Source organism: Rhincodon typus, chromosome 37 (assembly GCF_021869965.1).
Source record: "Rhincodon typus isolate 14 chromosome 37, sRhiTyp1.1, whole genome shotgun sequence".
NCBI lineage: Eukaryota > Metazoa > Chordata > Chondrichthyes > Orectolobiformes > Rhincodontidae > Rhincodon > Rhincodon typus.
The window spans coordinates 19,784,461-19,799,886 of NC_063368.1; the positions used below are offsets into that span (position 1 = coordinate 19,784,461).

At 42.0% G+C, this 15,426-nt stretch overlaps 2 protein-coding genes across 5 annotated transcripts in view; one reads left to right on the top strand and one right to left on the bottom strand.

Annotated features, from left to right (window-relative positions):
- LOC109926270 (epsin-2-like) overlaps positions 1-3,358 on the top strand; it is a 38,194-nt gene extending 34,836 nt beyond the window's left edge. Inside the window, exons 11-12 of one of the 2 annotated variants that reach the window (XR_007265666.1) lie at positions 1,221-1,306; positions 2,908-3,358. Coding sequence is in view for 1 of the 2 variants with exons in the window: in XM_048617405.1 (XP_048473362.1) it covers positions 2,908-2,915 (8 nt within the window). In the remaining variant the exon portion in view is untranslated. The remainder of the gene's footprint in view (positions 1-1,220; positions 1,307-2,907) is intronic. The other variant, XM_048617405.1, reaches the window with a different exon arrangement.
- Positions 439-14,265, bottom strand: LOC109922493 (GTP-binding protein 1). Of its 3 annotated transcripts, XM_048617397.1 has the most exons (12): positions 14,158-14,265; positions 13,728-13,908; positions 12,244-12,592; positions 10,834-10,957; positions 9,519-9,633; positions 8,240-8,384; positions 6,864-7,046; positions 5,521-5,656; positions 4,737-4,915; positions 3,139-3,318; positions 2,861-2,911; positions 439-2,043 (listed from the first exon to the last, which is right to left on the bottom strand). In XM_048617397.1, the coding sequence occupies exons 1-12, from the start codon at positions 14,204-14,206 to the stop codon at positions 1,954-1,956; spliced, it is 1,782 nt and encodes a 593-aa protein (XP_048473354.1). In that variant the 5' UTR covers positions 14,207-14,265; the 3' UTR covers positions 439-1,953. The 3 variants fall into 3 exon arrangements, with proteins under 3 accessions (XP_048473354.1, XP_048473353.1, XP_048473352.1); XM_048617396.1 differs by lacking the exon at positions 2,861-2,911; XM_048617395.1 differs by lacking the exon at positions 439-2,043 and having other exon boundaries at positions 2,570-2,911.
- Positions 14,266-15,426: the final 1,161 nt, after the last annotated feature.

Genomic DNA, 15,426 nt, shown 5'->3' on the forward strand with positions numbered 1-15,426 from the left:
GCATGACTGAGGTGGTGAGAATTTTGGGCATTGTTTTTTTTCTTTTAGAAACCTCACCAGTAGTGCTCTAGCCTTGTGGGTGCTGATGAAACTAGACATCTCAAATTAAAACAAATGTTCTCTTTCCATCCTACTCTCTCCCTCTTTCTCTCCTCCACCCCCCCCAAAAAAAACAAACATCAGCATTGACAGGGTGGGCTGAATGGCCTATTGTGTATTTTACATAATGCTGTAAGAGTTTATCCTTGTATAACCTACTACATGTTTATAACATACATGACTGACATCTAGTGACAGAATGGAATACTATGAACAAGATGAGTTTAAACATAACATGGACAGGTCTATTGAGAATGAATTCTTCCAGCTAGGATTTTGCGGAGCAAGAGTTAAACAGCCAATTATTTAAATGATTATAGCAAGAGAAAAACACAAACATTTGTCTTGGCATAGGAGCATCTTTAATCAACTGGATACTTGTTACACATAGCCAGAATGGGGAATACACACCCTTCCATTACTCTTCACATAGACCAACCTAATTTAGCACCAGACAAACAGATTACAGAGGTCTACTGCTGACGAGAGCACAGCAGAATTTCTTCATGCTTTTCTTCCCCTGAATATTTCTCAATAGCTGCTTTGGCAGAGACAGCCAAGGTGCTTATAAAGTTGAAATAGCAGACAGCCCATCAAACAGATTTCTGTGCAGGCTACCATTTGACGTAGCCAATGCTACGTGCGTAATGGACTAGTCCCGTAGGGAGAGAAAAGGGGAAAAGGATCAGGTTTGATGTGGGGACAGGTAAGAACCAGTTAACACCAGAACCAGGCCCCAACACATCCACTGCAAAGAGACCAAGACTTGGTTCGGCACGTGTTAAGTCTGTTCTCCTAAACGAGGTTCTCACTCACAACTTATCCAACCAACAGCAAAGTCAATTATATTTGAGGATGGGGGAAAAAAATGCACACATTTCAAGCAATGTTAACCCAGTATCAGGTGCTGATGACAGATCATAATTGGTTGCTAGTTGTGAGATTTGCATGCCAGCTTCACTTCATACTTGCATCTAAGTAAGTTCTAAATAACATCAGGACACATTTAAAAACTTTTCAATAGGGAGCCCTTTCAAAAAAAAAAAAAAAAACAGGGCACAGCTGTCTCAAACTTTTTACAAATGTTCCCCCATCAACCATATTTACTCACTTTGCTACAGAACACGTTTGAGGCAAGATTGCACCATCTTGAAAAATGGAAGACCATCTGCAACCAATGTCACAGCTACAAGATCTCAAATACCAAGTAAGAGTTGATTTTTGAGACTTGATAGGACGATAGATTTGTTGTTGTCCTCCCAGCACCAAGTCGGATTTAGTGTCCTTAATACAGCATCTATCACGGGGATGTCTCGAGAACAAAATAATCTGGAGCCTGTCAGCCTGATTGGCAATTCAAACATATCAATAAAACCAATAGTTTATAACTTATTTAGATAACAGCTGAACAATCAGCAAGAGACCAAATGAACCAACGGTCTGGCCCAATCCAATTAAAATACAAGGTTAGGAATAGCTTTTAAACACCGGGACAGAGAAAGCCTGGCTGCACTTCTCTTGCATGTTTTCAGCTCAACCAGAGCAAGCTTTTGATTATTTTAACTTTTATATAAAAAAAAGGCATATGCATAAAATTCAAAAACACATTAACAGGCTTGAAATGCATCACTGTTTTCAAATGTTTTAAAAATGTAAAATCCATTTCAAAAAAAAAATGCTTTAAGAAAAAACAGAACAGTGTCCATGTCACTTCCATAATTCTTTAGGATATCAGAAGGGGGGGAGGGCGGAAAGAAAGGGAGAAGAAAGAGGGGTGAGAAAGGGAGGGGTTGGGGGGCAGAAAGCAAGTGAGAGTGTGTGAGTGTGTCTCCTTGTTGTAGTCAGGTTGTGTGTCTAGTAGCCACTCGCTGGAGTCACTGCTGCTCCCTGTGACTTCACCTTGTGTCGTTGGCCTCCCCGTCTTCTCCCTCCACCACCTTTGGGCTAGTTGGAAATCAGAAAAAGAGTAGTTGTTAAAACACTAGGAATTTTTAAGTGAAGCCAGTTAGTCCAGCAGGGATGGTGGACACCAGTAAATTGCAGACTCCTGTCCTCACCCTGAGCATTTAATCCACTTGCTAAATACACCTAGTAACAGGTGTGAGCCTATTATTTGACCCCTGTCCCTACATGAATATAAGCACTTACTTTGGACACTCTCCTGTGACAGTGTCACAAAGTATTACCAGTCGAGCGTCTCGTGTTTCTCACTCATGAGGAAGCTTGAAATCTTAAAACCTAATAAGCTTGCCCACAAATAATGATTACAAGTCAGCATTATTCATGTCAGATGAAATATGAACTTTCTTTTTGACTTGAGTTTTTTTCCATTATTTACTGTTTTTATTTCAGATTTTTAGCAAACAGCATTTTTTTTTTTTTTTTTTTACAAAAAAGTTTCTCCCCACCCTCCCCTTTCCAAAAGAGGCTTCCCTCCTTAGTGGATAGCAGAATAGCCACAATGGGCTGAATGGCCCCCTGAACCTCTCCTTACCACATACTGGGGAGGAATATCCAAATCCTGCCCAATTTTAATGCTGTCTTTCTCGGCTACGCAGCCAGTTACCCGACAAACAGCTTACTGGTCTCAGCACAGAATGGGGATTGATACCCCTTTTGCTTCACAAATCACTGAGTAAGTTTAGCCAGACCCTTGAAATGAACATGCACTGACTTTTAGGGGGAGACTGGCTACAGGCTTTTCAATGAATACAGTGCGACCAAACCACAATGCTGATACCACACAAATCCATGCAGCTACCTTGTTCTCCTTATTAACATCTGGATTCTGTTTATCCTCCTCTGAAGGCATCTGAAAGCCGTGCAGCAAGAGAAAGCAAACAAGAGACAAACAACATGAGCAGATAGGACAGCCAGAGACAAAAACCTGCAACGATCACCACCAGCAAAAATTTGGATGCATCAGCACCGTCATGACACTTTTTCTGTGTTACATCACAGGCTTTAGTGCGTGTGCAGCAGGTTGGAGCCTTGCATCACTGCTGGGAGTGAAATACACAGTGCTGCACCCTGACCTACCTGTGTTTGGTTCAGTGTATGCAGAGCTGGCGTCTGCCCCAAAGACGGACCTTCCTCCCCAGTTGCACCGTTTGCTGCTGACACTTCCTCCTTCTTCAATAAGGCCCCTTTCTTTGTTGACTGCATCTTCAGCTGGAGCGGTTTGGTGTTCGATGGTGACGTGTTTGTAGTCTGGATTAACTAGTTTTCAAAATAAACACGAGTGAACCGTTTTAACCAACTTCATTTGATCAATTAGAACATTTCCCAGTAGTTTATCCAACACTGCTTCCCATTCCCCAGGACCTGGGTTCCTCTCTCAAATCCATAACATGCTTAAACACCACCAGTCAACTCAAACTCCACCTCATCCAGACAATAACACATCCAAAAAAACTAGCTGCAATATTTCCATCTCATTTTAGTTGACAGTCAGATCATTGGATTCATGGCTAAACCATTTCAACTCTGAAATTCATGTAATATACCAAAAATGCTGAATTAAATAAATCCTATCACAATGTGTCAATCAGCCAATTCAGCTCCATGAACAAGATGAGACACTGTAGGTAACCTCAGTTCCTGGTGTGGTTTGGGATAGACAGTGATAGCACCCTCCTACAGCCCACTCACAGGTTACTGAAAATTGAGCCAAGTCAGGATCAGGGTCGTCTTCATAGTGGGGTTCAGAGAGTTAAATTGAGAGGACATGTTGTACAAACGCACGTTCTATTCCTATGAGTTGCAATCTAATGCAGGAATTTAAATGTTAGAAATGGTTCGAAAGGGGAATCACAAATGAGACAATATTGTAAAATTGGAACCAAAAAGCTGTTCATCAAGACAAATTGGAACACTTTCTGGCAAAAAACTGATGAGGGGTAAAAATCAGTCCTCTAACCAAAATGGCAGAATAGGGTCAAGAGGTTGAATGGCCTTTTGTTCCTTGGACAGTGATGCCGTTTGGCAGGGAAAGGGAGCCAAAGAGCTTCCCTCAGAGTCAAACAGACCCTTTGGCCCAACTAGTCCATGCTGACCATAATCCCAAACTAAACGAATCCCACCTGCCTACATTTGGCCCATATCCCTCCAAACCTTTCCTATTCATGTACTTATCCAAATGTCCTTTAAACACTAACTGTACCCACATCCACTGCTTCCTCTGGAAGTTTATTCCACGCTTGAACCACTAAAAAAAAAACAAAATTGCCCGTCATGTCTTTTTTAAAATCTTTTCTCCTCTCACCTTAAAAACATGCCCCCTAGTTTTGAAACCCCCACCCTAGGGAAAAGACACTTGCCATTCACCTCATTGATGCCCCTCATGATTTTATAAACCTCGAGGTCACCCCTCAACTTTCTATGCTCCAGTGAAAAATAACTCAAACCCTCCATTCCCAGCAACATCCTGGTAAATCGCCTCGGGGATAGGACTACAAACCACAGGCTGATAACAGGACATGTAGGGCTGCTGCAGTGAATCAATGAAGTTTTATTCCTGTTACACCTAGCACGCCAGACTGATTTACAGCCAAAATGTTCAAATGGAGAATTCCCAGACTCCCTGGTCATCATCCAGAAGGCTCAGAAACCCCAGCCCTCCCATCGCCAACGTTTACCTTGGTTATAGTTCCCACGGCTTTGGTCCGACCCTCTCTGAAGACGAGGCGCTGATCAGCGTGCAGGTACTCAGGGGTTTTGATAAAGCGGAAATGAACAGTGGCCTTGTCTCCCGTCCTCAGGCAATCTTTGCTCATGGACAGAATGGTGGCTGTCTGACGAATGCTGCCACAGTGCACTGTGAGAAAGAAGAGAATGAGCAATTGGACTAACCACGCATAACAAAACTGGCAACAGGTTCACCATGAGGAGGAGATCACTATATTAGAAAGGCTTCCATTTCTATAGTGCCTCCTCAGGGCGTCTCAAAGCACCTTACAGCCAAGGAAATACTATTTAAAGTGTAGACACTGGCTATTTTGTGGAAACACAGCAGTCAATTTATACAAAACAAGATCCCACAACCAGCAAAGTGTTAGTAATCATTATTTTTTCCAAAACTGATGTTGGATATTAAATATGTATTACACAGACTACTGGGGAATATCTCCTTCAAAGTAATTCCTTAGGATCATTCACATCCACACAAGACAACAAATCAGGGTCTCATTTCCAATGTGTCATCAAAACACAAGAAAGAATCTCAGTACTGCACTAGGCCATGGCAGCCTGCATTATGGGTCAAATTCAGAGAGTGGGGCTTGACGTGACACCTCTCACTATGGATAAATAACTCCTTCCCACCCACCTCCTAGTTACGTATACAAGTTCAGTACATGAGAAAGATTAATTTCTGAGAAGCAATACACTTAGCACAGCAGGTTCCAACTCTAGTTGGCTTACCCATAGCCTGGTAGCGAGGGCTGATGGTTGTCGGATGGTGCAATACAAGGATTTCTCCCTCAAACTCCCAGGATGCCTGAGGATTAAGTTTTGGAGAAACCATCACCATTCCCTTTCGGATGGACGAGCGCTTAATCTGGGGACAGGGAAAGAAGAATTAGGCTCCATATTTTGGGACAGAGGTGGGAATTTTGTTAAAGGTCAAAGTGCATTTGTTTCAATATTCTCAGAATACAGACAAAGTATCTGCATGGATAGACAGGTAAATTTTAGGTTAAGGGCAAGATTAATTTTAATAAAACTCCTTCAAAGATGTGTGGGTGTTGCTGGCTGAACCAGTATTTATTGTCCATCCCTAGCTTCCCTGGGGAAGGTGCTATGAACCACACTGAACTACTGCAGTTCAGAATGGTCCGTGGGGAAAGGGAAAACCACCCGGCTCCTTTTCAGATTCACTTCCAACATCCTTTTGATTTGTGTTCTACCTCATTAGCCAATTGAATTAAACATCTTGTGATCCAATTAATGGCAAACATTTGTAACTTCCCATGTGTTGACCCTCAATTTGCACCCCAATATACTTCAGATTTATGCCTCTCAAGTGGATGATGTATCTTCCTCATTTATGTTTTCCCTTCAGCAAAGTTTCTCCTCTAGATGTTTTATTAAACTAAACCAGAAATGGTAACCCTGACCATCCTATCCTTGTGGCTCCAAGGCTAGCAACTAGGAGTTGACCTTCAGTACCACACTGACCAATGTAATTATCCAACTATTCATAACTGACAGGTCAAAGCCATCAGAAAATGATACACACAGTCTCCTTTTAGAGAGGAAAGAGTCACAGACTAAGTGGTGCTTTGATAATAAACTTTAAAATTTTGAAAGTAGTTTTGAAACAGGTAAACAGAGGTGGTGTATCTAGTTGGAGTAAAGAATCCAAAATGACAGCTAACATCTATAAAGGGAGTCACAGATGAATCCAACCAGGAATTCAGGAAAAACGTCTTTACCCAGAGGGATCGGTGAGAAACGTGTAACCACATAGGGAATAGACGAGGAAAACAGCAAAGCAATGAAAAGTAAGCCAGATCGTCATGAGGTAGGGCAAGAGAAGATGTTCTAATAGAGCACACATCAGTTCAACTGAATGGCGTGTTTGTGTTGTAAAATCTCTAGGCTTTTGTAATTGAAAAAGCTGTACAGCACTGCTTCTGTGTGGATTAGTAACTGTACACAAGACAGAAAATGGGCATTCAATTTGATTACATGAATAATTTCTGGAAGGACAAGAGAGAACATTTATAGCAAGCAGTAACCACCATGAGTTGAGTATTTTGTACCTTCTTCAGAGCAAAGGATGCAGTTTGACCACCTCGCACTTCCCGGACTGGCATTCGTTTCCGGTGGATTGATTTCACTGCGATGGGCATGAAATTCCCCAGTGGGTCAGGTCCTAGAAGTAATATGTCATTCAAACGAATCAAACCTCTTAGTGTTGTTCCAGATACCACTGTCCCAACACCCTAGAAAACAAAATGAAACAGGAGAAGGTGGTTTATAATTTAAATGCTTAGCATCAAGTAGATGTCAGCAATCAAGAGTCATACTCCTGTTTTTAACCCACAAAAACAAGTGAGATTTCTGTCCATTTTAATCAGAACAGTGTTTATATTTGATCTACCCGGCGGACGTTTGGAAATCTTGTTTGGGTACAAATGAATTTGTTTGCATTCATAACGCATCTGTCCTCAGAATGGTCCAAAGACAATGTATTCCTTTTGAAGCTTAAACTGTTGTCATGTGGGCAAACAGTAATTTGTGAAAAAAGATCCCACAATAATGCTGAACTAACGTTCCCCTGTTCATTTTTACTGTTGTTTCAAATTGGCAGCATTGTCATGGTCTCTTATGTACTCAAACTGATCTAATCTCTGGACTGATTGTAGAGGTTGAATTTAACAGATTTAAATCCCACCGATGCAGATGTGCAAAAGGACTGGAATTAAAATGAAGCCACCGTCACGGAGACTACTATCGATATGATCTGTTGTAAATTCACCAATGATTCACCAATGTCCTCTTGGAAAGGAAATCTGGCCTTGATTATTTTTTAAAATTTAAAAAAAAAAGGCTGCAGGGCAATGGCAATAGCTGAGTTGCTCTTGCAGAGAGCCAAGACACACGCACACAGCCAAATGGCCCTCCTCTACACTGTAACTCTTCTACGGTTCAAATTCTAAGTTGTCAGGTCAGAGAATCCCAGCTTAGTCCTTTAACTTTGTCAGTGAGGTTCAAATGGGCAACGTAGGGATAGTGTTTCCACTTGCTTGCAAGTCCAAAATTACAGCCTCTAATTACTCACTAATAGATCTAATCAGGAATTTAGAAGAAGTGGGCAGCAATTGGTATGTTGCAATTTACTCTCTCAAACAACCGTTTAAACTGACAATCTCAGTGGCCTTCAGCCATATAACACCATCCCCCCAGCTCTAAACTCCCCCTCCCTCCTTCAAAAGGCTTTTTACAGTTCACGTTTTTATTGGTGACCTGTCTTAATATTTGTCCGACTCGGCATCATGCTACTACATCGGACATCCTGAACAGATGACTGACGTGATGGAGGACTGATGTGGAACTCCTCCTCTGCAAGCTTAATACTTGGAATTAATACAGAGGCCATTTAGTCGCACCCAGCCCTCACTATGCAAGATCTCACCGGGACAGAGTACGTGTCGTCAATCTGAAACTCTGCCGGCTCATCCTCCTTGAAACTTGTCCGCGGTGACAGCAGGTTCAAAAACATCTTCAGCAGTTCCAGGTTCTCCCCCGTGACATTGGAGATCTGGAAAATTGGACACATCCTGAGGAAGAGGAAAACGTAGGGACTCAGTTACTCGGAGAGAGACTGTTGCAGAAAAGTTCACATTTGATATTCTTGCCTCATCAAGGACAAACACCAGGGACAAAAACAAAGTTGCTGGAAAAGCTCAGCAGGTCTGGCAGCATCTGTGAAGGAGAAAACAGAGTTAATGTTACGGGTCCGGTGACCGTTCCTCAGAACTGACAAACGTTAACTCTATTTTCTCCTTCACAGATGCTGCCAGACCTGCTGAGCTTTCCAGCAACTTTATTTTTGTCCCTGATTTACAACATCCGCAGTTCTTTCGGTTTTCGTTTAGTACAAAACACCAGGGACATTGCCGACAGCTTTTGGGGAGTTAATTGGTCAGGGTGCAGAATAGCTCCAAAGTGGTTCAGTGATCGTGAATCCTCATTAAGCTCACCACCACTCTCAAGGGCAAGTAGGGATAGATAACAAATGCTGGCTCCAGCCAGAGACTCTCACATCCACAAATGAAAGGGGGGAAAAAAAATACCTAACCTTCTTTTGATCAGTTTTGAACATTTGGGTGAAACCCTCCGGTTTTACCAGCTCTAATTAAAACTCCCTAAGTTGCTAGTCTCACATCAATAAACTCCTGAGGGAAGCATGTCCCATTTTACTTTGGCATCAAATGCTCCATGGGAGACTCAGCATAGAGTGAGTGAGTGTCCAGTTTCAATTACAGATTAAATTGAGTTTGGGGCAGCAGCAAGGACGCGGTGACTAGCTACAGGATGAGGAAAGGGTTACCAAAAAAAAACAAACAAACAAACACTCAATACCTTGGGTGCTGTGATTCCACCATGCTTGAAGAATACATGCTGGCTTAGAGGACAAAGAAAAATCTGGGACTAGATAGGTGCCTACAAAAGGAGGGAGTTGCTCTTGCAGACAGCCAGCACAGAAATGATAAATTGAATGGAATCTTCTGTGCTGTAACAATTCTATGGAAGGACTTGAGTCGACAATGCTGCCAACCAGTCAAGCATCTTGATGATGCTAACCGAGGGAATGACAGAAATTACATGTTGGTGGGACTCACTGCTTTCACAGGAAGGAGGAAAAATATCAAAAAGTGCCATCCTTGTTTGGGGAGCATGAAGCTTGTTACCTTTCAGAGCTGAAGTTTGATGCTGTAACAATCACATCATCCTTGTTCTGGACCAGGACTGGGATCTTCCTGCAGCCTGGAGACTTAAGCAGCCTCTGCAGCAATTTCAGTGTTTCTGATCAATAAAGAGACACAAACAAACCCATCAACCACTGTACAGTTTACCATAAGTAATGAACTGGAGCACTATACACCACACAACCAGCTAAGAGTCCTACTATCCAGACAGTATCACTACCTCCTGCCTTCAGACACCTGCACAAAGGCTCCTTCCCACCTTAAGCTTTTGCTTCAGCCTTTACATACCGGCTGACTTACTTCACGTTCACTGAGATATTCCTCATGTTAGAAAAAGGTGCAAGAAATCAATTTATTGAGCACTTTCAGTCAAACAGCTTTTACAAAGAAGGATTTAAACACTTTTCATAATTTCATTGTAATCAACTTTCTTGTCAACAAATGAGTGATTTTGCTCAGAACATTTGGCACTAACCACATATACCATTGACGAAAGGATACAGCCAAACTAGAGAGAAAATATAAAAGATTTACAAGGATGGTACCAGAACTGAAAACTCCAGCAATCAGGAGAAACTGAACAGGTTTGGCAAGAGAGAGAGACTTAAGTGGCCTGCTAAACAGGTCATTACACTTATAAATGGAGTTGGTCGGGGCCATAAGGAAAATGCTTCTGTTGTGGGAAAAGAAGATAGTCACTAATAAGTCCACAGGGAAATCTGGAGAAATTGTCTTTATTGAGAAGCTGATTAGAATGTGGAGATTGCTATCAGAGTTAGATAGATCTTTTCAAAAGGATATTAGAGGGGTACCGGAGAGAAAAGGGAATAGAAAGAGCGTAAATGAGGAGAGAGAAGACTCTTGTGGAATGCAAACACCAAAAACAGACTAGCTGGGCCAAGTGGATGGTTTTTGCCAATTTGGAATCCACATCATTACATTAAAAATGGAGTAATAGATAGCCATTGGTCCTGAAATTGTAACACTCATTCACATGATTTGTATATGTTGTGTATTCTTTAGCTGGAGAAAAAGAAGAAAATGAATGAGTGTGCTTAACTTCAATGGCTACTGAAAGGCAGTGAATTGTTGCAAATATATAACTGTGGATTACATTTACCTGTATTGCGGGCAAGAAAATTCCGACAAAATTAATGCCAGTAGCCAAAATGGCATCATTGTGGCCTCACCTGGGATAACTCAGTTCACACACCTGCCAGCACCCATGACAGGTGGCTGGAAATAGGACCCACAAGCGTTTTCAAATCAAATGACAAGAAGTGAAGTACAAAATTACCTTGTAAGATATTAGCCGGACACATGTCTATCTTTGTCACCACAACAAATACAGGAACGTTGAGGGCCAGTGCAAGTCCCAGGTGCTCTTTGGTCATGCCAACAATTCCAGCATTACTACCGACCTTAAAGGCAAAGTTCATCCGGTCAGAATGGGGGAGAAAAAGGCAGCTGACCATCAGAACTGAATACTAAAGTTCCTATTACCTTTTATACAAATCTTCAGCACGTGCTGATTACAATACAGCACCAATTGGCTCTAGTGAGCTTTGAGATATCCGAGCTCATGAAATGCTCAATAGAAATCCAGGCTTATTATTCTTTTCCAGTTGCCCAAAGCTCACGAAAGCCGACGGCACTTTCTGGAAATAACCGGAATAGACAACAGCATTAACCAGTTTAACCACAGGTTTTAAACACTGGGCCTCTAATGATGGTGTGGTGTGTGGGTTCAAGCTCTAACTGTTCAAACACACAGCTTACACTTGCTGCCTACACGAGCTGGTACAGAGGTAAAGGTCTGCCACATAAACTATGGATTGATAATCAATAGGAGACAGGGTATTTGCCTCATTGCTGGAAACGAAGGTCACTCAACCAGGTGTTATTGGGAGACTCACTTCCTATACATCACCCTTTGTTTAGACAATAGAACATACTGACTGTAGAATAGCTGACAGAAACATTTCTACAGTAACCGATTTTCACAACCTGGTCTACAATCTACAGAGGAAAATTGGCACAAGATGACTAATTAAGGCAGCCAGGCACAAACTCTGTTGGTGGAGTGCACCTGTCAATAACAAGCAAGGACAGGACCAAGTCCTGCTCAAATATTCCTTCCTCACCATGCCTGAGCATCAGGTCTCACAGTACAGGGTGGCAGAGGGCTTGCAGACACTCGGTGCTGAATGCCAGTAAGCCGGTGCCCATGGCGAGCAAGGAGGGAAAAAATGGCATCCTAAACAACAAACACTGTGGGTAATTACTGCCACATTTCAAGTGGGCAAGACTCAGAGTGGGAAAGTTCAGAGTGCAAGTTCCATTCTAGGAATTGAAGTGCATAACCCAGACTAGTACTAGCACTGCAGTAATCAGACATAGTGCTGCTGTCTCTTGGACGCGGCATTAAACAGAGAGAGCCTCCCGTTTGGAAGATTACCCAAAAGTTTCCATAGCCCTAACAGCAAATCTCTCCTCAACGTCGTGGGCCAACATAATTTAGCTGAAGTGGAAACAGCTACTTCAAAGGAAAAACCAGTAGGAAGCATTCAATGATGATAGTGGGAGAAAGACAGAGGGCTCAGGATTAGTATGTTCCCAGGAAAATGAACTCCTGCATTGGCTGCAAAATCCCTTCAGGTGCCCGGAGGTAGCATGAAGTGCTGCATAAAAATATTTTCCTTCTCACCATCAACATACAGAAGTCTGGTAGGTGTCCTGTCATTCCAAACACTGTGGTCTTCAAGTATTTCTCGTGTCCTGCCAGGTCAATGAAGGTGATGACTTTCGAGGATTTCTCACAGATTTTGGTCCAGTCCAGTCCACCGCCATGGCTGTCTGGTTTGTTCACAACATCCCCAGTGCTGTCAAAGCCCAGAATATCATTGCCAACACTGCTTGTCCGCCCAGACTCAACCTCATGCTTATGACGGAAAAGTTTCTGCCGCGCAAATCCTCGTCCGTTGTCAAGTTCGCCATGCGTCAGTACACCCAGCAACGTGCTCTTACCAGCATCTACATTCCCGACCACCGCCACCCTGCGGGAATAAAGAGGGGGTGTAACTCCAGTGTTTGCAAATGACAAGATCGATTGAAGAGAGTAGTGTTGGGCAGAGATCATTGACTAAGCGCTGCTGTGATTATCTGCAACCAGAGTCACCTAGGGGACTTGCAAACAACCAGGAAGCCTCAGTTCATGACATATTTGTTGTAACTCAATGAAAGCCAGTTCCAGATTCCATTTATCTCTGTTTTGAATGCACCAGGGCAACACTTGGTGTTATTGCTCATCTCTGAATGGACTAAATAACAAAAGGGAATGATTAAATACAAACAGGAGTGATTAAATACAAACATACCAGCTTGTGAACGCCAGCTTGTTATTGTAGTCCTGATGGGCAGTCTTTATTGGAATAGACTTATTCAGAGTCAAACACTACAGGTATATAGCTCCTGACCCCACACAATTTCTATGTTAGAAAAAGTGTCTTTACGGTGCTCGAGTCACCATCTAATTCTCCATATCAGTTTTTTGTTTTTTATTCATTCATGAGATGAGGACGTCACTGACCAGGCAGCATTTATTGCCCATCCCTAATTGCCCAGAGGGGAGTTAAGAGTCAACCACATTGCTGTGGGTCTGGAGTCACACGTAGGCCAGACCAGGTAAGGATGACAGTTTCCTTCCCTAAAAGGACATTAGTGAACCAGATGGGTTTTTCCAACAATCGACACTGGATTCATGGTCATCATTAGATTCTTAATTCCAGATATTTATTGAATTCAAATTCCACTATCTGCCATGGCGGGATTCAAACCTGGGTCCCTAGAACATTATCTGGGTTTCTGAATTAACAGTCCGGTGATAATACCAGTAGGCCATCGCCTTCCCATCAATTGTTGATACAATTAGCAGTTGTAACTGTGTTGTAGAACATATGGTTGGGCATTAAGTTTAAGCTTGGGCACAAATACTGGTCAATGGGGCAAGATACAAGGAGGTAACTGACCTACAAGAAAGTCAAAGCCTTCAGGAAGCAGCACTCGCTTTCCCCAACCCCTCAACAAAAGCAAGGCATTGATGATTCCCACTTCTCCACAGGTTGAGCTTGTCGTGATAAATATTCCCAAGATTCTTTCATTTAAATAAATGTGACACTTCCAATGCCTCACCTGACCTCCAAAAAGTCATTCTCCCCGACTCGTTTCCGAACCAGGTAATCAGCTACTTTTCCTCCTGCCTCCTGACGCTCTCTGAGGAGGATCAGATCAGAATAGATCTGCTCAGCTAGACTTTTGACAGTCGCTACAGATGCTTCAATATCCTCATCATTCAGACCATATTTCTTGCCATCTGGAATAAAGAGATCACAAGGATTAAGATGAAGATGTCTCATCACCCAGTTATTTTTCTGGATTGTAAACTGTGCAGAGTCAACTGACCACATTCACTGTGCTAAACCTGCAAATGCCAGGTGGGGGCAACTTAAATAGTAAGAGAGTAGGAGGTAAATGTTGCACCCTAAAGGACATAAAATGGAACAAGTTTCCAGTAAAGGATATTAAAATTGATAAATACTGCATTTACTTAAGAAGACTTTACCTGATCCTTGTCCAATTACATAGATTGTCTCCCCACAACCCTCGTCCATTCGCTCGCGTAACTGTTTCAGCAGGCAGTCATACTGTTCCAAATTCGGACTCACCAACACAAACTAAATCACAAAGAAAGGAAATGGATTCAGTGGAGATTTTAAGAAGGCCTGAAGACACTGGTCAGACTTAAACCAGCTGAAACAATGCTCTCCTGCCAATGGTCAGACTTGGAAATGCAATGGTGAATGCAAAATCTGGCACCAAATTCATTGCTAAAATAAAGTACTGCCTTAACTGAACCAAGGATAAAGGTGGGAGTGGAACACTTTTCTTTTAAAAAGCTATTTGGGATTGTAGCTGTATCAACAATCCAACTGAAGAACCGCAAATCAACAAATGTTGACAATCAGAAAAACAAAGCCTTGGTATGCACAAAGAAGTCATTATTTGGGGTGCAACTCTCACCACTTCTGATGAAGTGCTAAACCTAAATTGTAAATATGCTATTTTCTTTTGAAAGTGGTAACTAAATGAACGTCTTAAATCAGTGCAAAGAGAACAGGTTTGTTTATACACATTTTAAATCATTGTATATCAAACTAGGATGGCATGAAAGTCACAATACACAAATACAAAATCTCTCTAGAATTATTGTTATAGGGGACTCTACTGTCAGGGGCATAGACAGGCGATTCTGCAGCATTGAGTGTAAATTGAGAATGGTTTATTGCTTTCCTGGTGCTAGGATTAAGGATGTTTCTAAACGTTTCAAGCATTATGTTAAAGGCGAGATTGAGAAGCCAGAAATTATTGTACACATTGATAGAAATGACATTTTTAGGGAAAGATTATAGCAGCACAGAGTGAAATTAAAAGGTTAGGTAGAAGATTAAAAAATAAAATCTTAAAGGTAGTAATTTCTGGTTTACTCCCAATGCCAAACTTAGACAAGGGAAGAAACAGAAGGTTAAAGGAGATAAATAAGTAGCTGAAGAGCTGGTGTTTTATTCAAGGATTCAGGTTGTTGGACAATTGGAATGACTTTTGGGATAGAAAAGACCTGTTCAGAACGGATGGGTCTAACCTAAACTGGAAAGGGACATATCTTAGCAGGGTGATTTGGTCATTCTATTAAGGGAGACTTTGTACCGATAGAGAAGGCGAGTGAAGGAATTCTAAGTGACAGTGTAAATGGAAGGATTGATGGGGTGGGTTCTGAATGTGAGGAGAGCACGTCAATTAGAAAAGACAAGAGAGAGTCAGAGTATGTAGTAAC